Source organism: Dipodomys merriami, unplaced genomic scaffold (assembly GCF_024711535.1).
Source record: "Dipodomys merriami isolate MVZ:Mamm:240054 unplaced genomic scaffold, mDipMer1.0.p SCAF_31, whole genome shotgun sequence".
In the NCBI taxonomy this organism is placed as follows: Eukaryota; Metazoa; Chordata; class Mammalia; order Rodentia; family Heteromyidae; genus Dipodomys; species Dipodomys merriami.
The window spans coordinates 10,859,773-10,885,039 of record NW_027204604.1 but is presented as its reverse complement, the minus strand read 5'-3'; the positions used below and the strand labels follow the sequence as shown (position 1 = coordinate 10,885,039).

The 25,267-nt window shown below is 49.9% G+C and overlaps 3 protein-coding genes across 4 annotated transcripts in view; 1 reads left to right on the top strand and 2 right to left on the bottom strand.

Annotated features, from left to right (window-relative positions):
* The window catches only part of Cntn2 (contactin 2), a 29,459-nt gene extending 15,855 nt beyond the window's left edge, over positions 1-13,604 (top strand). The window contains exons 9-23 of the mRNA XM_070041703.1: positions 428-564; positions 946-1,075; positions 2,394-2,544; positions 2,664-2,791; positions 2,929-3,104; positions 3,192-3,312; positions 3,834-3,992; positions 4,294-4,443; positions 6,882-6,952; positions 7,228-7,462; positions 7,681-7,793; positions 8,241-8,427; positions 8,918-9,030; positions 9,434-9,602; positions 9,966-13,604. Of these exons, the coding sequence (XP_069897804.1) occupies positions 428-564; positions 946-1,075; positions 2,394-2,544; positions 2,664-2,791; positions 2,929-3,104; positions 3,192-3,312; positions 3,834-3,992; positions 4,294-4,443; positions 6,882-6,952; positions 7,228-7,462; positions 7,681-7,793; positions 8,241-8,427; positions 8,918-9,030; positions 9,434-9,602; positions 9,966-10,075 (2,150 nt within the window). The 3' untranslated portion in view covers positions 10,076-13,604. The remainder of the gene's footprint in view (positions 1-427; positions 565-945; positions 1,076-2,393; positions 2,545-2,663; positions 2,792-2,928; positions 3,105-3,191; positions 3,313-3,833; positions 3,993-4,293; positions 4,444-6,881; positions 6,953-7,227; positions 7,463-7,680; positions 7,794-8,240; positions 8,428-8,917; positions 9,031-9,433; positions 9,603-9,965) is intronic.
* Positions 13,605-16,119: 2,515 nt separating this feature from the next.
* Tmem81 (transmembrane protein 81) lies at positions 16,120-18,143 on the bottom strand. The gene is made up of 2 exons (XM_070041457.1): positions 17,897-18,143; positions 16,120-17,349 (listed from the first exon to the last, which is right to left on the bottom strand). The coding sequence occupies exon 2, from the start codon at positions 17,180-17,182 to the stop codon at positions 16,310-16,312; it is 873 nt and encodes a 290-aa protein (XP_069897558.1). The 5' UTR covers positions 17,183-17,349; positions 17,897-18,143; the 3' UTR covers positions 16,120-16,309.
* A 464-nt stretch (positions 18,144-18,607) lies between these two features.
* The window catches only part of Rbbp5 (RB binding protein 5, histone lysine methyltransferase complex subunit), a 28,209-nt gene continuing 21,549 nt past the window's right edge, over positions 18,608-25,267 (bottom strand). For both annotated transcript variants that reach the window (XM_070041702.1, XM_070041701.1), the window contains exon 14: positions 18,608-20,672. In XM_070041702.1, coding sequence (XP_069897803.1) covers positions 20,644-20,672 — 29 coding nt within the window. In that variant the 3' untranslated portion in view covers positions 18,608-20,643. The remainder of the gene's footprint in view (positions 20,673-25,267) is intronic.

The window sequence follows — 25,267 nt, the reverse complement described above, 5'->3', positions numbered from 1 at the left end:
GTAATCCTAGCCACTCAGGAAGCTGAGATCTAGGATCATGGTTCAAAGCCAGCCCCACTCAGCAGGAAAGGCTGTGAAACTCTAATCTCCAATTAACCACCAGAAAACCAGAAGTGGCTCTGTGGCTCCACGTGGTAGAGCGCTAGCTTTGAGCAAAAGAGCTCAGGTACAGTGCCCAGCCCCTGAGCTCAAGCCCCATGACCAACAAAATTATAAAATAAAATGACAAGCCACTGGTACAGCCACAGAGTGCCGTCTCTCTTCTGCCAGCCTCTTTCTGGTCCCCCTCCCCCTTTTGTCTTCTCTAGCCCAGAAAGCAGGTGGCGTCCTCTTCTGTCTGTCACCAGTACTGCAGTCTTGCCATTCCAGCCCATCCCAGAAGCCTCGGTTTCCTCCCAATCATCTTTTTCTCGCCCTTGTTCCCCAGCTCAGCCTGAGTGGCTCAAAGTGATCTCAGACACAGAGGCTGACATCGGCTCCAACCTACGCTGGGGCTGCGCGGCTGCAGGCAAGCCGCGGCCCACCGTGCGCTGGCTGCGGAACGGAGAGCCTCTGACTTCCCAGGTATGCCACCGGGACCGCCTCCCTCCCACACGCCACCTCCCTCTCCTGTGGGCCTCGTCCTCCCTCCCTGCCAGGCCGATCAAGCTGTCAGGTGGTGGTTTGGGGCCCCTCTTTCCATCCCAGAGTCACATGTGCCCAGGCTGGTCAACTGGGTAGAATTCCAGAGACCTGAATCCAGGCACAACTCAGCCACAAACCAAGAGTGTGGTCCTAGGTGCATCTCAGAGCTCTGAGATTCCAGACAACTCTGAGATAGAACTGCCCCAAGCCAAGGGACCATGAGTCCAGAACCCCCATGGTATGTGCCCCTGCCTGCCCCTCCCCACACCCAGGCCTCCGTGCTAATCCCCCTGCCCCGCCCTGCTGGGCTTTTCTGCACAGAACCGGGTAGAGGTGTCTGCCGGGGACCTGCAGTTCTCTAAGCTGAGCCTGGAGGACTCAGGAATGTACCAGTGTGTGGCAGAGAATAAACATGGCACTGTCTACGCCAGCGCCGAGCTGGCTGTGCAAGGTAAAAGATGGGGTGGGGCAGGGGAGGGGGCCGGAGACATCCCTGGGCCCCCTGGTGGGGGGCAGGGGTTCTGAGCCTCTAAGCACACACATGTACATGCATACACACCACAACACGTGAACATACATGCCCACACACGCAGGGGCCAGTCTTCCTTGGTTTTCCAGGGGCTTCTAATTAGAAGGACTTAGGTTCAAGAAAGAAGGCAGGACACTAAATTGAGAGCTCTGGCGGGGGGGGGGGGGGGAAGGGGCTTCAACCCCACCTCATGTCTGGGCAAAGCAAATACTTGCTGCAGAGACATTAGGAGAAAAAGGTGGCAGGAGGCATCGAAAACCAAATGGATCTACTGTGTGCTTAATCCAACCCTTCCACTGTGTTATGCATTTCTCTGCCTCAGTTTCTTGTACAGAAATGGAGGCAGTGATGGCCTCACCCACACACTGCCACTCTGAGGGGAAAAATGAGCTGATCCACAAAGAGACTGACTGCCCTGCAGATGGCTGCAGCCCAGCGTTCTCTGGGCTGGACGTAATGATACCTGCCCTGTTCATTTTCATTGAGGTTTAACTAAGATTTACTCAATTCTTCACTGATATTGACTCAACACCTCCTAAAGAATGAACACTAGTGATCAGTTCTCAGCTTACAGTCCAGTAAACTTTATTACTGGAGAGGGACAAATGAAGCACAAAATCAAATAAATAATGCCAGTAGTCATAAAAAGAACATGGTATCAAGGAAGTTGAGCCAGGTGCCAGTGTCTCACGTCTGTAATCCTAGCTACTAAGGATGCTGAGATCTGAGAATTGCAGTTCAAAGCCAGTCTGGACAGGAAAGTCTGTGAGACTCTAAATTCCAGTTAACCCCCAAAAAACCAGAAGCGGCTCTGTGGCTCAAGGGGGAGAGCACTAGCCTTGAGTAAAAAGCTCAAGAACAATGCCCAGGCCCTGAGTTCAAGCTCCACAACTAGGAAAGAAAAAAAGGAAAGAAAGGAAAGAAAGAAAGAAAGAGAGAGAGAGAAAGAAAGAAAGAAAGAAAGAAAGAAAGAAAGAAAGAAAGAAGGAGGGAGGGAGGGAGGAAGGGAGGGAGGGGGAAGGAGGGAGGAAGGAAGGAAGGGAGAGAAAAAGAAAAAGGCAATGACCAGCAGGAGCTTTTGCGTAGTCCAGGCAGGTTTGGTGGTGTGGTCCAGAGGATGCTGGGTGTGTTCTACAGATCGCACATCGCACATCAGAAAGTACAAAGGCAGCTTTGCATAGTCAGGTGCCTTCCTAACGGACGGTGACACAGATCCTGCGTCTCTCCCGTTCCTTGGTAGCCCTGGCTCCCGACTTCAGGCAGAACCCTGTGCGGCGCCTCATCCCTGCAGCCCGTGGAGGGGAGATCGCTATCCCCTGCCAGCCCCGGGCAGCTCCCAAAGCCACGGTGCTCTGGAGCAAGGGCACTGAGATTCTGGTGAACAGCAGCAGGTACCCTGCGCCCCACAAGCAGCTCTTGCTCCCCCGAGCCCTCCCCGGGGTGGGGGGGTCCTCTCCCCTTGATTCCTGCGTGCCCCTGGGTTGGCAGATGTGCTTTGTCCTTGCTGCAGAGTGACTGTGACTCCAGATGGCACCTTGATTATAAGGAACATCAGTCGTTCTGACGAAGGCAAATACACCTGCTTTGCTGAGAATTTCATGGGCAAAGCCAACAGCACCGGGGTCCTGTCTGTGCGGGGTAAGAGAGGGTGCATGGCTCAGCTCCCAGGGTGCCATCCTCCTTTCCCTTCCTGGGGCTTCTGGCCCTATCCCAGGGCCCCTCCCTGGGCCCTTCCCTCCCCCAACTCCCCCAGGCAGCCATTGTTGTTTCGGTAGATGCAACCAAGATCACTCTAGCCCCCTCGAGCGCGGACATCAACTTGGGCGACAACCTGACCCTCCAGTGCCACGCCTCCCACGACCCCACCATGGACCTCACGTTCACCTGGACCCTGGACGACTTCCCCATTGACTTCCACAAGCCTGGGGGACACTACCGGAGGGCCAGCGTGGTGAGGCCTAGGGCCAGGGGACACCCAAGCTCGGTTGTTTTCTGTGGGTCGTATCTCCTGACGCCCGCTTCCGTCCCCTGGGTGCAGAAGGAGACGATTGGGGACCTGACCCTCCTGAATGCCCAGCTGCGCCACGGAGGGAAGTACACGTGCCTGGCCCAGACAGTGGTGGACGGGGCATCGAAGGAGGCCACTGTCCTGGTTCGAGGTGACGGATTTCCCACCTCTGCCCTGACACACATACCCCCCTGCTCCCCTGGAGGCCCTGGGCCGTGAGTCCTGCTCTCCAGCCTCCTCACACCCCCAGGCTGTGGGGGAGGAGCTGCCATTGGAAGTCCCTGAGGGGGACACGTCCATGGCGCATGAGCCCGGCTTCCATGAGTCCTAGACGAGTAGAATATTTTTCTTTGAAAGCCAAGGTTGTGGGAATGGGGGAGCACTTTGCTGAGCCCAGTGAGTAGCCCGGTTTTCAAGGTCAGTTTTCAAGGTCACTGCTAGGAAATCTGTACATCACCTCTGGGAGCCCGGCCCAGACCCCAGCCTGAGATCCAGCCTTCCCACCACACAACGCCTTATTCCCACTCATGGCACTGCCCACCCCCCTTCTATGTGTGCTCACTACGCCCTCTGCTGCCCAGTTTGGGTACTGCGCCACCCCCACGCTGGGCCTGGAAGGGGTTGGCTTCCATTGGATGCTGACCCTGCCGTGGGATCTGTCTTTCTGTACAGGCCCACCAGGTCCCCCGGGAGGAGTGGTCGTGAGGGACATCGCTGACACCACCGTCCAGCTGAGCTGGAGCCGTGGCTTTGACAACCACAGCCCCATTGCCAAGTACACCCTGCAAGCTCGCACTCTACCTGCAGGGAAATGGAAGCAGGTTCGGACCAGTAAGTGTGAGGCCCCACTTGGGTGGGTATTGATAAGGCCTGGCTGTGTGCTGTGATGGGAGGGCAGGGGTCTGGAGAAAGAGGGAACCCTTGGTCAGGCAGGGAGACAGTTGCACAGAAAGTGGGAGAAGCGCGGCAGGATAAAACACTTGGTCTGTGATGTTCTGAGCTGCGCCTTTAAGACATGGAAGTATTATTACTGGAGCAATGAAAATATTCATGGGGTGTAGGGGTGCACATAACATTAGCAAAAGCCTCCCCCCATCATTTCTAAAGGGGAATCAAGAGCTTTTCCTTGCAGATCCCGCGAACATTGAGGGCAATGCAGAGACTGCCCAGGTGCTGGGCCTCACGCCCTGGATGGATTACCAGTTCCGGGTCATAGCCAGCAACATCCTGGGCACGGGAGAGCCCAGTGGGCCCTCCAGCAGGATCCGGACCAAGGAAGCAGGTCAGGATTCGGGGTGTCCGGAAAGGAACTCTCAGCAGAGGGAGACCTTGGCCCACTTCAGGGGGCCCCCAGTGAGCAACCCACCTCTTAACACTAGAGAATTCCAACTCACAAAACTCATGAGAGAAGACAAGTCAGGACCTGGATTTTTTGTTTTGCCTGGGCTGGCTTCAGACCTCAAAATCCGCCTATCCCAGCCTCCTAAGTAGATAGGGTTACAGATGTGAGCCACAGTCATCTGGCTAAGTTTTGTTTCTGTTGAGTCAGTGCCACCATGAGCTAGGCTGGCCTCAAACTCACTGTGTAACCCACGCTGGCCTCCAACTTGCAATCCTACTGCCTCAACCTCCCCAGTGCCAAAATTATGGGTGTGTACCACCACGTCAAGCTAGTTTGGATCTTAAATATACCCTGAAGGGACATTTGTGAAAGGCTTGTTCTCCAAAACTTTGTTAAATGATTGATTCTATTGGGAGGTGATGTGTCCATGTGTGTGTGTGTGTGTGTGTGTGTGTGTGAGAGAGAGAGAGAGAGAGAGAGAGAGAGAGAGAGAGAGAGAGAGAGAGAGAGAGAGAGAGAGAATTGTGCAGGATACTGGAGGAGCCAATGTCTGCAAGCCCTGCTTTAGATGGCTCCTTGGGGGCAGCAGGAAGGAGTAATACTCTGCCCCTGCCTACAGAGAAAGGTATGGGTGCAGAACTTGAGTGGGGAAGCGGGGAGAAACTGGAAGACTCCTCATCACCACCACCCCCCCCCAGCAGCATCTACCCAAGGCTTCCTACCCACCCTCTGACCCATCCCGGATGCGGGCCTGGCACAAGAGCCCTGCATCCCTCCCCACACCTGCCCGGTCCCGTGGCCCACGCACTCCCACTCAGCATGTTCTTCAAGCTTCTTCTGGCTGGGGAGTCACTCAGCATTTTTAGCTGGTTCCTCTCCCGAGTAAGACATCCCCGAGGAAGCCATTTCTTGGCCTCTGAGCGTCTTGATGAGATGGGATGGGGAGGGCGTGTCTTGCAGTATACCAGAATAGGTGGAGCCCAGAGACAGGTACAGTGCAAAGGCAAGATGATAGACTTTAAAACCACAGGAGCTGGGTTCAAATTCTAGCTGTATCACCTTTGGCACAGTGTGCTGCTGCTCTGGGCTGACTTTCTACCCGGGAAGGGTTCATTACAGTGCCCATTGCTCAGGGCAGAGGGTGCTCCTGCGGGTGAAGATGCCCGCATCAGAACCCACTCAAGTCTCTAAGTACAGCTTTCTGGGCAGAAAGATTTCGAATCCCTGCTGTGCCGCTCAAGCTGATGGTACCTGCCCTTGTCTTATCAGCAGTCTGTGTAACACTAGAGGCAATCAGGAAATTAAAGAAGAAAACTAGTGATAAAATACCCTGTGATGAGTTGGTCTTTGGTTTTATTTTCTTCTTTTCTTTTCTTTACCTTTCCTTTTGTGTGTGTGTGTGCCAGTCCTGGAGCTTGAACTCAGGGCCTGGGCACTGTCCCTGAGGTTTTTCCTCAAGGCTAGCATTCTACCACTTGAGCCACAGCTCCATTTTCTGCTTTTTTTGGGGGGGGGAGGGTAGTTTATTGGAAATGAGAGTCAGACTTTGCTGCCCAGGTTGCCTTTGAATCATGATTCTCAGACTTCAGCCTCCTGAGTAGCTAGGGTTACAGATAGCTGATTTTGTTTTCTTAATGGGTTTGTTGGTTTGGTTTTGGCTGAGCTATTAGTTGCCCTTAATTTAAAGCAAAGTGAAGTTGGGCTCTGTGATTTAAGCCAACAGGAGTAGGAAGGACAAAGATAAGTTATATGCTAGCCACTCTTTGTTTAATTTTATTTCTGTTATAACCATTGAGAGAAACAGCACCTTGAGGGAGAGAATTAGGCTCAGATCAGTTAAGTAACAGGCTTAGGGAAATACTGCTAGAAAAGAGGTGGGCTGAAGGCCAAGATGGCCTAACTACTCCAGAATCTGAGATCCAGAGGATTTTGGTTTGAGGCTAGCCTGGACAGAGAGGTCCCAAGACACCATCTCCAATTAACCAGCAAAATGTAGGGCTGGAGGCATGGCTCAAGTGCCCTGAGTTCAAACTCCTTTACTACCAAAACAGAAAGGGGCAGATAGAGACAGAGACAGAGATAGAGAGAGAATGAGAGAGGGAGGGAGAGAGGAAGGAAGGAAGGAAGGAAGGAAGGAAGGAAGGAAGGAAGGAAGGAAGGAAGGAAGGAAGGAAAAGAGGGAAGAGGGAGGAAAGGAGGGAAGGAGAAAGAGAAAGTGAGAAGGAAGGGGAGGGGAAGGGAAGGGAGAAGGAAGGGAAGGGAAGGGAAGGGAAGGGAAGGGAAGGGAAGGGAAGGGAAGGGAAGGGAAGGGAAGGGGTGAGTCTTTTGGTGCCTAGATATCTGTTAACGAGCCACTCCTGTGTCCTTGTCCCTGACAGCCCCCTCAGTGGCACCATCCGGACTCAGCGGGGGCGGCGGGGCCCCGGGAGAGCTCATGATCAATTGGACTGTAAGCTGGCCAGGGTGGGCAGGATGAGCCCTCTGCCTCTGGGGGTGGACAAGCCCTGCCCCTTCCTCTCTCCTTCTCCTCCTTGAGCAGTGCCCAGACTTGTCCACCATCGGTTCTGACTCAAGCTGTCATTGTCCTCTTCCTGGCTCCCTTGTCCCCTCCCCCCCAAGTATCCCCACAGACTCCCCCCCCCGTGTCCCCGGGCCACCCCTTCCCCTGGGTGATGGGCAGGTGACCCACCCGTGCCCCTCACCCACACCCGCTCTCGCCCTCAGCCCATGTCACGAGAGTACCAGAACGGAGACGGCTTTGGCTACCTGCTGTCCTTCCGCAGGCAGGGCAGCAGCGCCTGGCAGACGGCGCAGGTGCCCGGCGCCGACGCCCAGTACTTCGTGTACAGCAACCGCAGCATCCTCCCCTACACGCCCTTCGAGGTTAAGATCCGCAGCTACAACCGCCGTGGGGCCGGACCCGAGAGCCTCACCGCCCTGGTGCACTCAGCTGAGGAAGGTGGGCTGCCCCCCAACCCCCACCCGCACCCCACCATCCAGCCTAGCCACCTCCCCGGAGTCCTGGACATCCTGGTCCCCTTAGTGGGGCGCTGCACAAGAGGGGACCTCCTGGAGCCCCACCTGGCCCTCCCCCAGAGCCCAGGGGGGTGGGGGAACACTTCCCTGCAAGACCCACGCAGGGCTGGGCAGTCCCCACCCATTGGATATCATCCCCAGAACCCCGAGTGGCCCCCAGCAAGGTCTGGGCCAAGGGGGTCTCCGCCTCCGAGGTGAATGTGACCTGGGAACCCGTGCAGCAGGACGTGAACGGAATCCTTCTGGGGTACGAGGTGAGCAGCATGGGGCGGGAGAAAGAGAGGTGTTGGGCTTTCAGGACTCGGTGGGGACCAGTGACAACTCATTGGTCACCCCTACTGCAGCTGCAGAGTCATAGGGTGCAGACGGGCTATTTGGTCTGGGTATAAACACCATGAAGGCAATATGACTGGCCATCTCCAGGCTGGGCCCGTCCCTCCCATCATCCACCCACCACCTGCTCCCCCATTCGGCCCATGTATGGAGCTCCTTTCCCTTGGACTGAGCACTCTGCCGGGCACCCAGCGACACAGAGCCCGCACTCACATGCATGGCCCTGCTCTCTAGGTGCTTGAGCAGAGTCTGGCTCAGAGGACTGGGTGAGCAGGAGAGGAAGACCGTGTTAGAGGGCCCAGAGCAGGGAAACCCCAAGACCCCGGGCTTCATTCATCACAGACCTCAGCATATCCTGTTCACTTCAGATTCGCTACTGGAAAGCCGGAGACAAAGAAGCAGCAGCCGACCGAGTGAGGACAGCAGGACTGGACACCATCGCTCGCGTCACTGACCTGCAGCCCAATACCAAGTACCACCTGACAGTGCGGGCCTACAACAGGGCAGGAACCGGGCCTGCCAGCCCTTCTGCCAACGCCACCACCATGAAGTCCCGTGAGTATGTCCACCAGGGGTGAGGTGAGAGTGTGTGTCCAGGCAGGGGCTCCAGGATCATGCTTCGATAACAAGATAGTTGCTGTACCCCACATGCCCTCAACTGGAAAGAAACAAGAGGGTCTACTAAGAAAAGAGGGTGAGCTGGGCACTGGTTTCTTATGCTGTAATCCTAGCTACTCAGGAGGCTGAGGTCTGAGTATCTCAGTTTGAAATCAGCCTGGGCAGCAAAGTCCATGAGGCCCTTATCTCCAATTAAAGACCAAAAAGCTGCAAGTAGAACTGTGGCTCAAATGGAAGAGCTCTAGCTTTGAGCACAAAAGCTCAAGGACAGTGGCTAATGCCTCTTCTCCACCCTTTGAATTGTCCTGGCTTTGTTTCTTAGGCATTGGCTACAGAATATTCTGAGTGTGCCTGCTGTACAGGCAGGCATCTGGCAAGGGGCTGGCTAGCAGCGAGAGGGTGTGACATCTCCCTTCCTCCCCGGCAGCTCCCCGGCGACCTCCGGGCAACATCTCCTGGACTTTCTCAAGCTCCAGTCTCAGCATCAAATGGGACCCTGTGGTCCCCCTGAGAAATGAATCTGCAGTTACTGGCTATAAGGTGAGGAAGAGATTCCTTCCCGACCTGGAGTGAACCTGGAGGCTGCAGTGATCACCAGTGGGGTCTGAGTGAGAGTTTGATTCTAGGAAATCTGTTGGGAGCTCAGGAGAAGACTAGGAGAATGGGGACCACTCGGGGATCACTGTGGGAACACCAGATTTCGGGGGGCAGCGGGGATGGGCACCATGGAGGCCCGCCAGCCTCCAGTGTCTGCAGAAAGTAGAGCTGCCTGCTTGCTTGCCTTCCCCAACTAGCCAGGCCAGTGGGAAACTGGAGGAAGAGTGAGGAGACAGAACCTGAGGGCCAGGAACTGTAGGGACTTCTCTCCATGCCTAGAGCTGGGAAAGACAGAAGGAAGTACCCCAATCAGAGGAGGGTACACCGGGAACCCCCCTTCTCACAGATGCTGTACCAGAATGACCTGCACCCAGCCCCCACGCTCCACATCACCGGCAAGAACTGGATAGAAATCCCGGTACTGGAAGACATTGGCCACGCCCGGGTACAGATCCGGACCACGGGGCCTGGGGGCGACGGTACCCCAGCAGAAGTCCACATCGTGAGGAAAGGAGGTGCCGTCTCCCCCACCCCACAAGTGTCAGGGCCAACCCAGACGCCTGCTTAAGGGTTCGTTTCCACCCCAGCCAGCTCCCACCTGGACCCCAGGGCTAAGGACAAGGCAGGCAGGGGCCAGAGGATCTTCCATGTTGCTGACCTTTCTGCACCCCTAAAACCTCCCTGAGGGCCAGGGCCATGAGTGTGCCTTTTATGGGGGTACGGAATCAGGCTCAAGGCCAAGGGCCAAAGGCCCTCACCAACTCTGGCGGTAGCAGGGCTACCATGAGCCACCAGCACTGTCTTCTCTGGGAAGTGGGGTGGGGTGGATTTGCTCCAGGCCCACTGACACAGCTCCCCATTTCTTCTGCGGGTTTCAGGCACAAGCATGATGGTGGAGAACCTGGCAGTCCGCCCGGCCCCGCGCCCCGGCCCCATCCTCTCCCACTCCACGGTGATGTTGCTGCTCATCGGCTACCTGGAGCTCTGATCTCGGTGCCACCCTCCCCCCACCCCTGACCCCGGAGCTGGACACTCACCTTGGATGGACACAGCCAGCTGGCCCCGGCCCCCTCCTGATGCCAACATGGCCCAACACTGTGCCTGAGAACCGTCAGTTTTAAACTCCTATTTTCATCAGAGCCCTTTCCATAGGGGGGCAGGGTATTTCCTATTCTGCCAGCTGGATAGAACCATGCGAAGATTTTATTAGTTCATTTTTTTTCTTTAAGTCAAGAGGCACCAGGGCAATGACTTCCTTATTGCCATTTAGCCAGCTGCCTGGATCCCTCGGGGTCCCAGATGGAAGGAACAGCCTATGAGGAAAAGGAGTTTTAGGACATTCCTTTATATCAGCAGCCATGGTACTCTGGGACGGCACATGGACTCCGCCACCTGAGAGCAGAGCCCAAGGCCCCGCAGGAACACAGCCTGAAGGGGCTGAAGAAGTGAGACAGGGCTCAAACATCTGCCTCCCTCAGCTGGGTTGGAGGGTGTGCCCTGGGACCTAGACCTCCACCCTAGGAAGTCTCCCAGGACTCCTAGCCCTCAGGCTGCTGGGGTGGGAGCTCAGAGGGTTGAGAGGCTGGGACACCTGGTGAAAAAGAGGAACTAGCCCTCCTCCTCTCAGCCAACACTGCCAACCCAACCCTGTCACCCTCCGAGACAAAGCCACGTCAGGTGGCTGGGTGACTGAAGGGCTTGAGGGGGGACCCCGAACCTCATCAAGACTGACCCTGCATGGCCCCTCCAGGTTGGGGGCAGGAGACAGCCAGCCACAATGACCCTCTTCCTCCAGACCCTGCAGCAGACCCACGAATGCCCCCCCCCTCCCCCTGCCTGAAGGCCCTGGATGTCAGGTCTCAGTGCAGCATTCATTCTTTGTCCTGGAATGACGAGCCAGCATCAGTGGGTCCCCTGCCTGCTCCCAGCAACTCCTTGGATTGCCCGGTCCCCTCCTTGGATCTCCCAAGGGTCCCCTGATCTCTCAAGTCCCCAGAAGGAAAAAAAGGGGTTAACTCCTACCTTGAGTTCAGAGCAGGCTAGCAGAGTCAAAGGAGACCTGAAAGCTCAACTTGTCCCTGACCAATGAGAGAATGGAGGTCTAACTAGGGCCAGAGACTTCCCAAGGCCACACTGCCTGTAAGTGGCAGGGCTGGGAATAGAACTTCAGTCTCTTTAACCACCTGGCCCAGGCTCTGTCTATGCACAGCAAGGAGGCAGTGCTGAATAGCTAGGGCCTGTAGTTCTGAAGGTGGCTAAGGCCAGTGAGGGCTGAATGTCTGCTACAAGGAGTTCAGAATGGCAGTCGTGGGGGTCAGCATAAAATCCAGAATTACTTCCAGACCTTCTTTGCCTTCTGAGCCTGGCTTCTGCTGGGAACTCAAGTACATAGTGCTGGCTTGAAGCCCCTCCCCTCCCCGTTGCTTCAAGAAGAGAGGCCGAAGCAAGGAGAGTCCCCACCCAGGCAATGGTGGGGAGCACAACCAGGAGACCCCAAAGCCTGCACTCTGACAGGTGACTCTTCACCTATGGGAGCTGCAGGATGGGTGTTCGAGGGCAGGCGCCACTGCAGCTTCGGGAGCCTGTTTTCTGTAGTTTACAGCTAGAGCTCTATTTTGTTATGGTTTTTTAAACGTTTCAGTCCTGCTCTATTTTCTTGGGCAGTTTTTATGTTGATGTTTACTCAGTACAATTTTTTAAAAACAGAAGCTCACACATCTCCTGGGAACCCCCAGGCCAGCCTTACCTCCAGCGAGAGTGTCTGCTCGCAGCCATCGTGTGCCAGGGGACCAGGGGCTCAGCTATACGGTCGTCCTCCCTCACAGACCCTGGTCCTGCTGGCTGTGATTTGACCTGAGCCTGGCTCTCTATCAGACCAGTGACCCTGAACTAAGGAATCCTTCCAACGTCTGACTCCTTGCTTACTCCCTTGCTGCTAGGGCAGGAGAGTTCAGGGACATGGGGCCTGGCAGGCAGATGAGCTGGATTGGCACCGAATCTCACCAGGAACGTGGAGGCTGCAGTGTCTATGCTGGCTTGAAAAACTACGTAGACTTACGTTTGCCTTGCTTCTAATGAGGCCTGTGAGAAAGGGAGGAGGGCAGCCTGCTGGGAGGCCCAGAGGGAGGAAACTCTGACCTCCTGCAGCCAGAGGTTTGGGGGTAGAGCACCCATAAAGGTTTAGTAAGACAGTAGGTGACTGGAGGACAATGCAAGGTTGGGGAATGGAATGGCTTCCTGTGGAGATGTATGGACTGCTTCGAGAAGCAGGCTAGGCTAGATAGATGGCTTCTCAGAATGGGGTCCTGCTGGAAGAGCTCCGTGGAACAATGTCTTGTGGACTCGGACAGAGGCTGCTCTTTGGGGCTCTCCTTCAGCACACAGGGACTCAGGCTCCAGTGCTGGGCTGCTGGGTCTGTTGCCATGGCAATACAGATGTGTACCAGGCAAAGGGCAGATCTCTCCACAGCACTCAGGCCCCGGGAACCTCAGTTCTGCTTCCATTCCCGGCAGCCAAGGATACGCAGGGGGCCAGGGAGTAACAAAGCCGGGGTATGAAAGTGGGGGTTCTTTTTCTTTGGATAGTCACACTGAGAGGAAAGGCTGAAGTTAGACAGCAGCAAGGCTTCGGGAGTGAGCAGCTTCTTTCCAGGCATGGTGGCAGTGGGCGTGGTGACGTCATCGATGGAGGGGGTGGGGTGTGCTGAACGTCCTTCCAGAGGTGAGATTCTTAGACTCCAAGTGTCTGGCACAGGAAGTGTCTTAGAGACACCACCTGTGTGGTCCCTGCATCTTGAAGGAGACCAGGAGGGCGGACCCTCGCCCCAGCAACTTGCTCACAACCCAGTGCCTTCCCCAGCAGGCACTGCCCCTAGGCAGTCCCACCAGCCAACCAGCCTGCGTGCTGTCAGGAAGTTGCATGGCCAACGACAGTCTACTGCCCTCGTCCCTTCCCCACCAACACAGGAACCTTTTCTCTTCCTTGTCAACCTGAGTCTGACAGACGGCATCTGCACGCAGTCAGAGGGACAGCGATGGCCTCACAGCTGTCCCCGGCACAGCTGTGGTGCTGTCTCCTAGCTCACTTGAACCGGGGCCTTACCTGGAGGAGTGTTAAGAGAGATCAGATGGGCACTTTTCTAAGGGACTTGAAAGAGCTCCATGGAAACAGGTGCCAGTGGCTGGGCATGGGGCGGGGGGTGACTGGGAACTTGTATATATGGCTTTGGCTTTGGGGAGTCACAGCAACAGGAGAAAACTGGAGAGGAAGCAAGCAGGTCAGATAGCTTTGCCTGAAGGTGCCCTTGGGATCCATTCTGCCTCGATCCCAGAGACCTCCAACATAGCACCCACAGCTCAGAGACTCTCGGGGCTGGGCAAATGCTAGCGTGTTGTCAGACTGCTGACTCAACAGACAGTTCCTGTTCAAATGGAGCCCACCCCCATCAGCCCACTGCTCCACTCTTGTATGTATAACGGTAGTTATTTATTGACTCTGGTAGCAGGCAGTTCTTAAATAAAGTTGGTTTCTCAACCTGCTCAGACAGCTGGCAGCAGCTGTGGGTATTTTGATCACCTGGCTCGAGTATATCTCCTTGTCTGTTCTATGACTCCAGGGGCCAGCCAGCTCCGAAGTGGAAAACCCTGAAGAACTTTCCAACGTTCAGTCCACACTGCTCCATTCTGACCTAGGAGGGGAAGAGCAGGCATCTTGCCAGCCGGGTCAGTGTGGCCTAACACAAAGTAGGGTGATGGATTCAATGATCCCGGAGAGATTAATACCCTGCAACTGGTACAGACATGGCTGCTGCTGCCATTCTCCACTCAGGACACCCAAAGGGTTGGGATCACTAGTCAGTTTCCAGCCACTCTCTCACTTATGTTCCACACATGTGATCAGACTTCTACTATAGATAAGACATGCACAGGGAAGGTGGGTGGAGCCCCTCTACTCAGTGCTTAGCTCTCTGCCCAAGGCCTATTCAGCCTAAGAAGGGGTCTACACAGACTCCAGAATAGCACTGCAACTGACTAGGGAACATCTTATATTTGACACCCAAAGGGGATGTTGGGAGTGCTGGCTATGAAAGAACTCAACTTGCGTCCAGTAGCCCTGCTGGGGCACATTGCATGCACAGAACTCAATGCACTGGACTGGGTTATCTTCACTAGTTGACCAGCAGCAGAATGCTGGACAAGATTTTCAGCTCTTTTCTGGGTCTCAGTCTCTTCATCTGGATAATAGGAAGCAGTGCCCCTCCATAATGATACTGAGTTCGTGACATACAAAGGAATATACTGCCTCACTGTCCTCTTTCAAGTACAAAAGTCCTGGATGCTTTAACAACCTATTCAGTACTGAACAAAGGCATCATGAATCACACTTCAGTTTCCAAAGCAGTTTACAATGCAGAACCTGACTGGGTTGTCTCACAAACACATTTCAAAGATGAGGCCTACAGAGCATCAGTCTGCTTGTTCAATTACAGTTGATAGCAGAGGCAAGACCAGGACCAGGTCTTCTGAAATCATCTCTGCAGCAGACAGATGAGGGGAAGAGCTGTGTAAAATCTTAAGATCTTTTCAATGGCGCTGGAAACGTGGCTTAGTGGTAGAGTGCTTGTCTAGCATGCACAAAGCCCAGGGTTCAATTCTTCAGTACTGCATAAACAGAAAAAGCCAGAAGTGGCACTGTGGCTCAAGTGGTAGAATGCTAGCCTTGAGCTCAGGGACAGTGCTCATGCTCTGAGTTCAAGCCCCAGGACTGGCAAAAAAAAAAAAAAAAAAGATCATACACAGTACATGAACCTTTATGTCTGATTCTGGATCAAAAATCAAAAAGCCTTGATTCTGTAAACTAAGAAAACTAAATCTAGACTACATGTAAAGTTGTGACAAAGGCCCTGTTCACCTGGTTAAGGAGACGTGCACTTGGTTAAGATTTCACAGTCACAACAAAATGGTTCAGCAAAAATGAATACATATTTAGAAAGATGTTGATGAATCTCAGCAAGGGGAGACAGACTGTGGGTGGGCACTGAAGCTTTCAACTTTTATCTGGATTCGAAATAGTTTTAATCTACAAGGAAGTGTGTATGTGGTGTGTGTATGCATGCGTGCCAGCACTAGAGCTTCAAGTCGGGGCCTGGGTATTGTCCCTTCACTTTTTCACCCAAGGCTGATTATCTATACACGAGCCACAGCTCCGCTTCTGGCTTTTTTGGTAGTTAAATGGAGGTAAGAGTCTCACAGACTTCCCTGCTTGGGCTGGCTTTGTATCACAATCCTCAAATCCCAGCTTCCTGAGTAGCAAGATTATAGGCATAAGCCATCAGTGCCTGGCAGAAAAAAAAATCAATCATGAATTCTTAGCCATAACTGAAACTGACTAGCATCTTTGGGCTGGAGCTCAGGCATATTTTTTAGTCATTCAGGTGATCCTGTCACTGTGATTCTGCTACTCCTGTAGCTAGCAAAGATGAGGGAAGCTGAGCTCTATCAGTTCACGTGTGGCCAAGAGCCTTTTCTTTGATGGTACCATAATCCAGCTAGCTCAGACCCAAACTGAGTGGTTCCTGAGGCTCTTAGATTGGCCTTTCCATGAAGGACTGAAAGTTCTAATTCTCTTCTGGGAGTCTAGGCTACTCCAAGAAACCAATACATTTGACTTTCCAGGCATGGAAAGTGAAAGAAGCAGGGATCAAGGCCAGGGACTGTCTCCATGATCAGGTGAAAGATCTCATGTTTTTCCAGGAAATTCTACTTAACACTCAATACAGAGGGCTCACCTAGGAGGATAGATCATTTATTTACACTTACTGAGTGTCTATTACATATCTGAGTCAGGTGTTGCTACATTCCCCATACAAAGCCATTTGTCCAAGAAACCCAAGGAAAATGAAAGCCAGGCTATGGGACAATCAAGACAAATACAAGGAATTTTAAAGAACATGAAAGCAACAAGTGAGGGCTCCATATAGCTACTGTGAATTATTCTTTATTGAAGAAGGAAAAAATGTTTTTACTGTAACAGCTGCTACAGCATTCTTCGCCATGATAACCGGCTCTTGATGGGGAGCATACAAGCTATGCAAGGGAGCAAGGGAATGCAGGCTTGCAGATACAACTCTTTTCAGGAGAGGAGCAGTGTCTGCAGTCAGGATCCCTAACACTAGTGGCTGGGAGTTAAGAAAGTGATCCACCTGGGACACCAAGCTGGACATCACCACCCAGAGCCACCACGGAGCTGCACGTTGTGCTCTTCTCCCCCTGCCATTTGGCCAGGGCGTTGAGACCAGCTCCTCAGGAACAAGGCCTGTAGCTTCCCCAGGCTCTCTGTGCTGTAGGTCCCACTCAGCACTCTGCAGAGAACAATGCTCACCAGTACCCCAACAACCACTCCAATGGCAACACCTAAGCCCAAGGCTGATGCCACCTTCTTTTGCCACTTGGGTTGGGAAGGCTTGGTATAGTTGTCTAAATTAACTTCCAAGCCCTCATCTACCAACCTCTGATTCTCAGTAAGGGACTGATTGAAATTCAGATTCACTAGTTTGGGTGGAAGGACCCTCAGCCCAAAATAGAGCCTCTTGACAAGCCTCAAGTTTTTCAGCTGATGCACATCACAGCGGTACGTGCCCGAGTGAGACTCCAGAGCAGGCTTGAACAGGAGGAAGTGCAAGGTGGATCGGTAGGGTTTGAAGATCACATCGTTAATTGAGATAATACCCCGAGCGACTTTCCAGGTGAAGCGGAATGATTCCTTCCCATCCTCTAGGATATCTGCACTGAGACAGCTGAGCTCAAAGTCATTCCCCATGAGCACGGTGAAATGGAGCATCCCACAGCTCCAGCTGGTCAGACACTCCAAGCGCTGAGACTTGCACTTCCTCCTCACCCCGTCAGGCCCCACCTCGCAGACAGTCTCCTCCTTATAGCCAAGGCCACATGTGACAGAACAAGTTGTGGCATTGACAAGAACTTCCCCCACAGCTTCTTGTAGCGGCTTAGGGATATCCATTGTTTCCGGTGAGGTCACCACCGCAGGGTAGGTGGCCAACACCAGGATCCCAAGGATGGAACAAGTGGCCTTCATGTCTTGGTAGATATCACTCAGCCAAGCACTCCACGTATTCCAGATGAACCCTTTGGCTAACTAAATTCCTTCCACATGGCTATCCTTTCAAGTCAAGATAGGAGCATGCATCATCAACGCAATACAACCAAGTACATAAAAGTCCAGACCTTACTCACAGGTTAAGGCTGTAAGGCAAAAAAAAAAAAAAAAAAAAAGTCACGATGTTATGATTTACTGTCTATGCTTGTTAATGAGCACTGTACCAGTGTGTGTGTACGTGTGTGTGTGCGCGCGCACATATGCATGCATGCGCATGCATGTGCACCAGTATTGGAGCTTGAAGTCAAAGACTTGAGCTCTTGCTTGGTTTTTGCTCCAAGATGGTACTCTACCACTGAGTCACACCCCAACTTCCTCACATCCTCTCAAAGAATTTACATCCACCTCTTAAGAGGACAAAGATGAAGACTTCAAAAATTGGAGTGAATTTTCTCATTACCCTAAGTGCATGGTGCAGTTATACTCTCTCCCTCCATTTCTAACCGTGGGGCAAACATTAAAGGTTTCCAAATCCCCAGTTAAAGCTAACCAAGTTAAGCAATTTTTACTAAAGTCTAAGAGAAAAAAGATGCATTTGAATTAAGTTCAGTATCCTGAATTCTTTACTATGAATTTGCCTAAACCTTCTAGAAAAAGGATGATGAACGTTGGACCGGGAGGCAAGTGACTTACCCTTCCTGAATTTCTATGTCCTCCTTAGTAAATGTAGACTTCCCTACTTCAGGAAAGTCACCTTGAATGCCAAAATACAGTTATCTCAGAACACTTTGTAAAGACTGCTCAGGTAAGGGATTGCAAAAATAAAAAATCAGGAAGACAAGGAGCGAGACACTGTCTCAGCTCCACTCCACACACACAACACAACTCTCCCCTCCCAAGGGGACGGGACCCTGGGCATGGAAGGTGCTACCCAGCTCTCTGCCTGTGCCCACAGAATGGAGCTCATCCATTGCTTAGCTTAGCAAGGTTGCTATGAAACAGCTATGATGTCAAAGATGGGCTCTCAGCCACATACAATAGTAAGTAAACATTCAGATTAGGGCTTTGTTAAAATCAGACCAACAGACTTTTTGAAACATCTAGGTATTCAATGGATTTTAAAGCTATTTGATCTGGGGCAAAGCCTAGTGAAGAGGATTTTAACTGTATTTGGACTAGGAAATATCTACGGAAGGCTGGAATCTCTGGGCATGTGTTTTTGTCACTTCGAGAATGCCCCCCCCCCTACTTCTAGATCTCTGGCCATGTGTCTTTGTCACTTCTAGAATGCCTACTTGTAGCTCTGTCTGTCCAGAGATCCAACCTCAATCCAGGTAACTTCTGTTCCATAAAAGCCAAGTGGGTGAGCTCTGGAAGTGATGTTTAGAAACAAACATGTACACCTTTTATTTAATAAACATTCAATTTTATTTACAAAGCATTAAAGCTTAGCAAGAAATACCCAAGGCTAAGTCTCATCTTGTACAAAACTACAGAACATTTTAAAAAGCAAAAACAGTGGGTGGGGGAAAGATGACAAGAGGGAAAAGAGAATATACATTTATACAAATCAAGAAATTCAAACAAGTGAGGACAGCTGAGAGGAGCAGGAGGGAAAAAAGAAAGAAAAGAAAAAGAAAAAAACTTCTAAAATCCTAAGTCATTATTAGGAGTTGCTGCTAAAGGCAATGCGGGTGGAGGCTTGAGCCCATCCTCAGGAGTCAGCTGGGGAGCTGTGTGTGCACAGAGGAGGCCCGTGCACGGAGAAGACCGCGTTGCTTCACACATGGATAGAAGGCAGAACCCTCTGTATCATCGTTTGCACACTACTGCAGTGTACAGCCCAGAGAACTGGGGCAGACAGATGTCTGCAAGGCAAAAACAGGTCCTGTGTGCCACCTCCCTCTCTCAACCATTGTCCAACTCACATAAATTCACAAAAATGAGCACTAGGGGAAGGGGCAGGGGCAACTAACAATAGACATTTTGCAACTGACTTGGGCAGAGCTCTCTCTCCTACTTCTGGGGGGAAAAAAATCTTTGTTAAAAATTTTAAAAATATCTATCTGTTGCTCTAAAAGATGGGCTGGGAGAAAGAAGCTCTCACTGGTGTGCCCTTCGATTTCTACCCTGTAATTTGAAAGGTGATCAATGTGTCTGGCTGCTAAAGGAGCATCCACCAACTGACAGATTTCACAATTAGTGTAGTATTCAAACTCCCCTTTGAAAATATGATCCAGGGTAAGCAAGCACTTCTGGTCAGCTTAAAACGCTACTCAAAGGAAGGTTACTAAGCCCTTTCCACACCTGGTTTCCTGACTGGATTTTCAGAAAATTTCAAACACTTAATGTACACATCCATCCGATCTGCTTTTTATTTAAAGAACAGTAAAAGGAAGGAAGGAAGGAAGGAAGAAAGGAAAGGAGGGAGGCAGGGAGGGAGGGAAAGCTAGCAACCTTTCACAGAAAGGAAGTGACTGAAAACATAGTTAAAAAATTAGAAGGGCATGGCTATGGGAAGGGAAAAATGGCTGACAGGGACAGGTTTTCACAGGCAATGATACAACAATGTCCCTTGATCTTTATTTTGAATGGAGTTGCTTTTGCTTTGATTTTGGGGGTTTCACTTCAGTCCCTGCACAAGTGCCCCCACCCCCACAAAAAAGCTGTGGAGAAACATCTTGGTTTGTTTCCAACACTGGAAGCCAGCACAGGTAAACTACTGATGATTTGTTTTTTGCTGGAAATGGATAAAGCTAGCTATCTTTGAAAACCATGATTATTAATGAGATTGAACCAATACTGGAAGAAAACATGCAATACAAGGAAAAACCCTGAATCTCTTAGAGCCCAACTTTTTGGACAAAATGCACTATGACAGGAAGAAGGCCTTTGTATCGTCCTTCCTTTCCTGCGCATTTGAAATCTTTTCAAGCACTTTCTTTTCTGCCCAACCTTTGAACACAGCATGGAAATACAGGCGGCATGTGGGAAAGGAGAAGTTTTAAAAATGAAGGAAGTTTTCCTAGGGTAAGGACTAGTCACTCAAGGACATGCACTGAGGACGAAGGCAAACAGGAGACAGGAATGACACATCAAAGTGAGTGATGCCGGTGCAATATAGCTGGAGGACAAACCACAGGCATCTTTTTTCCAGCACCACAACCAAGTGTTAAAGGTGGAGAGAGCCAAATCTCCTATAGGATGTCTTCATGAATCCTCATTCCTGAGAGCCGATTTGGACTTATGCTTGGAAGGGAAAGGGACATACGCTCTTCTTCCATAGTTCACGTCTTCATTCAAACATAAACTTCACTCCTTCCACCTCCTAGCTGGGAAGCGGAGACGGTTTTAAGTTAAAGTCTATCTTGAATGGCTAAACACACTGTCCGGAGGCCACCTGATGGCAGCATGGGCAAGAGCGAAGAGCTGGCAAGCCTTCATAACAGTTCTGAGATCGCTCCTCCTGCTAAAGAGATTAGACACACAAAAAAGATTTTTTTAGCATCACTTTAGACCAGCTCTGTTTTGAAGGATACACATACTCCTGGGTACTGGTTGTACACAAGCCAAGGACTCCTCCTCTAAGGAAAAAGTCACAGCCAACTCCAGCTCCCAAATATTCCTTATAGAAGCAGCAGCCCAAATCCAAACCCTCACCCCAGTCCTGATTTTTCTCATACTGTCCCAAAGACAAAATAACTGGGACTCTACACATTTACTATGCTATTAACCATTCTCCTAGGTACCTGACAATTTAAAAAGTGCAATAAATAAAGAAAATTCTAGGGAAATAACCTTTCAACCTTTCATTTATTAGACTAATTATCTACTAAATGATTGATGGTGGACAAGAAACCCTTATTCAGGCTCCACTGTGTCTTAGAGAATCCTGAGGAGAATGCTAATGAAAACCACTGTGTGCATCTCTGCATACAGACAAAATCCTACCGAGTAAAATCAAATGACCACATCCCTAATTATTCCACAGAAGCTGCTCCACTTCTGGGTTCCTCCTCAAATGGGCAGCTATGAAATAGTAACTAGGAGTATAAAAGGAAAAATGAGGTAAAGAGATCCAGCCAGCATTTGCAATGGGGGCTAATAGACTGCTTGAAGGCAAGCAAATAATGGAAAACTAACTGTCCTGATTATGAAAGAACAAACTTGCCTGTAAAAATGTGATAAGCCTCATTTTTAACTACTAAAAAAGCCTGAAGTGGGACTGTGGCTCAAGTGGTAGAGCACTACCTAGTCTTGAGCACAAAAGCTCAGGGACAGCATCCAGGCCCTGAGTTCAAACCCCAGGACCAGCACACACACCAAAGTTCCAGTACAAATGAAAACTGGCAGTAAAAATATATTCATATTTGCCTAAGGATGGAGTGTAATTAAGTCAAGACACAAACTCTACTGAAGATGAATGTTTTTAAAAAATCAAATTTATTTGTAAAAATCAAATTTAAACTTGAAGAATATGGATAGCAGGCCTTTGCTATTTTAAGTCTGGTTTCCTGACTGTTCCCATAGGTGCCCTGGCCAATTTCCTTGCAACCTTTGAAAATGAACACAACATTGTTACTTAAGAGACTAAATCATGAAGTAGAAAGCAACTTAATCACTAATAAACAGCCTCAGTAGCAAACAAGACAACCAATGAAGGGCTGAAGGTGTGGCTCAGTGGCAGAGTGCCTGCCTAGCAAGTGTAGAGTTCTGAGTTCAAACCCTGTACTGTCCCCCAAGGAAAAGGAAAAAAACGAACACTTTACACTATGTGAGCAGTTCCTGTTCCACACCATCAGCATTCTTGTGAAAACCCATAGACACATACAGGCTTGTGGGAACATTAGTCAACAAATCAAAACCAAAGCAAGGTAACAGATACAGTCAGAGCACCACAGAGACAAGTCCTTTACTGCAACAAACAGGAAATCTGGCAAGTTCAGTTTAAGATCAACAGTATGTGTGGTCCTCTCAAACTAGAGTTGCCTAAGAAAATACTCTATCAGGATGTCCAAACCCCAGCTTCGTCAGCACACGAAGAGTAAGATCACACAGAATGACAAGAACATTCAACATTCATAAATCAGTCATCAAGAACTGCCAAGAAAGAAAGGAGTGGAGAGGAAGGAGGGAACACTTAGCTCATACAAAGTATTTAAAACCACCAATGATTCAGTAAGTGACCTACAGGTGGCTCGAAGTGCAAGGTGGGGGCAGCACCAGGGAGCAGCAGTATTGCACAGCAGCCCAGAGCAGGGAAATTGGCATGGCAAACCTTACCCACCCCTCACACAGTACTTTCTGGCTTTGGCCTATACTTCTGTAACACACCCAGGTGGGTGCACATCAGTACTTCATGCCACCATCTGAGGCCTTTGGATGATGTATATGACAAACCACACCTCTGGGCACTTTGTTACAGATGGTATTTGCTGCTCAGGAGGCAATAAATACACTAGAGGTTCTGCTCATATCTCAAACTTCTGGCTTGAGTCCTGTCCACTGGAGAGCATTCAAGGTAGTGAGGAACAGACATTGATAAGATAGTCCCTGGACAGTCCCTAATTCAGGGTCACCTTCACCAAGCGTCAATGGATACATCCTCCCTCAATACAGTGCTGTCTTCATGGATGTGGCCCTGTTGCTACTGGACACTGATGAGCTGATGGCCAACAACTTTCTATCATTCCACACTCCAGGTGGAATTCTACAATGGTTTACTTGCCTTCCAACTTTCCCTGAAATACACAATCTCCTGTTATAACACAATAGCCTACACTGGCTTTCTGGTAGGGCTACTCAAAAAGAACTGATTCTGCAGTAGCTATGAGCTGCAGATATTACCATCTGTCATTTGCCTAGATTGGTATGTGCGGTGCATACCTGTAGTCTTGCCTTCAAAAAAATTGGCTCCAGCCGGGCGCCGGTGGCTCACGCCTATAATCCTAGCTACTAAGGAGGCTGAGATCTGAGGATTGTGGTTCAAAGCCAGCCAGGGCAGGAAAGTCTGTGAGACTCTTATCTCCAATAAACCACTAGAAAACCGGAAGTGGCGCTGTGGTTCAAGGGGTAGAGCGCTCACCTTGAGCTCAAAGACAGTGCCCAGGCCCAGAGTTCAAGACCCACGACTGACAAAAAAAAAAAGAAGAAGGAAATTGGAGGAGGATGAAGAGATCACATGGGGAAGCACATAATGCATGCAATCAGGAGTGGTGGGGAATGTGGTAGTACTCTATGCGGTTGCTTTGTGTATATTATAAAATGCCAACACCCCACAGAGGGGTATTGTTAGTCCTTGTGAGAGATAAAGTTGTCTCCATTATGGCTGACCCATCTAACAAAAATAATTAAGAAATGAACACACATAAAGCATAAAGCACCCTGCTCTTCCAAGATGCAAGTATTAGCCTTTAGTGAAGTGAGTGTTTCCTCTAATCTTGTTAACCAAGTGAGTATGGATTATGTCCCTTAATGGTCCATAACAGCACTATCTATTACTAGAAGGGATTATGAAATGTTTAGATGCATAAATACTAAAATGTATGTCCTCAGTATTTGAGAATTTTAGGGAATAAGACCCATTCCTTCAGGACTGAAAAAAACAAATATTTTTGACTCTCATTTATAGAGCTAAGTGACCACATCAATTATAAGTCAAAGTTAAATTTACTGTGTTATTGAAGAAAGGGTGAGCTTTAAAAAAAAATTAAGGGGTTTACTTACCATTTACCATAAAATTCCTATGCAAAGACATGATTAATAACAAAGTTTGGGGATTTTTTTTTTTGGTGGTGGTGTTGGGGACCCCACTCATGCTAGGCAAGCACTTCTGGCTGCACCTCCAGTCCTTACAGACAGGCTTCCAAGAAGCTAGGAGACTATGTCGACAGCATTTTAATTAATTGAACACATCTGGCCTCGTTTTAAATCCCCCTAAAGCAACTGAGCTCTCCATGCCAAGAAAATGCATTTCACCTCCACATCAAGCTTCTTCTGTAGTGGCACCAGTCTGTGCAAGAAATGGGCCAAGGAAGGATGGAGTTTATTTATGTCTAGTCAGACATCGATCTGCAAGGCTCATAGGACTGTTCAAGCTATTAGCAGACAGACATAGCTTTAGGAGAAATGAATGTGGAGCTGGTAACTGACTGTCAGTGATGCATCATAAATACTGCTACTGGGAAAAGAAATATTGGTGTTCGTGGTATGGTGTTGGCCTATGAAAACTAAATCTAAATCTAGCCAACTTGGAGTAGAATACTTAACACAGTGATCACTTGAGCTTTCCTGTAGAAAAGAATCTAAAACCAAAATACAACTACTGATATTTCATCAATTCTGCTTAGAGTCTACACAATAAACCACAAAAAGAAAAACTAAGAGCAATGTATTAACTAAAGTTTTAGTTCATGTACTTCCAAAATCCAACAATATCTTAATAGAAATGAAATCTAGACTGATATTTTCTAAGCAAAAGACCATTTAATCTTGTTCATAGTATCCCTCTTTGACAGGAAGACTGAAAAAGTTTCCCATTCCCCAATAAAATTCTTCCATCAAAGGAAGGGTCGGGTTGAGAGGAAGGGAGGAGATTAATGAAAGAGGTGATACTGATCATGATTCTTTGTGCTCATAAGCTGACATGTTGAATAGTAATCCTTTTGTACAACTACTTAAATAAGAACATTAAAAAAATTCCTCTATCATAGAAAAGTGAAAAAAAAACTAACAGATACTTTCTAAAGCTTTAGGTCTAAAACAAAAACAAACTAAAAGAAAAAAGAAAAAGCTGAGGAGTTAACATACTACATGGTATACTTATATGCTTCTGGTCTTTTGGTTCTCTCCTCCTCCTGTTTTCAGTGGGAGAAACACTGAAAGCCTTCTTTTCCTCCTGTTAGTTATACTAACAGCTTCACTGTTTCTAGAGTCCCCAGACAGAGACAACCACCACTGGTGGAGTTCACACAACAAAGAGACAGAAAAGATGCTACAGTTAAACAAGCAGAAGCTGTAAGATAAGCTTACATTTCTGAGTATTTGGCTCTTTTATTTGAAGCA

Excerpts from the sequence above, each read along its gene's own strand:
- Tmem81 (XM_070041457.1), bottom strand. The coding sequence starts at position 17,182 with ATGAAGGCCACTTGTTCCATCCTTGGGATCCTGGTGTTGGCCACCTAC.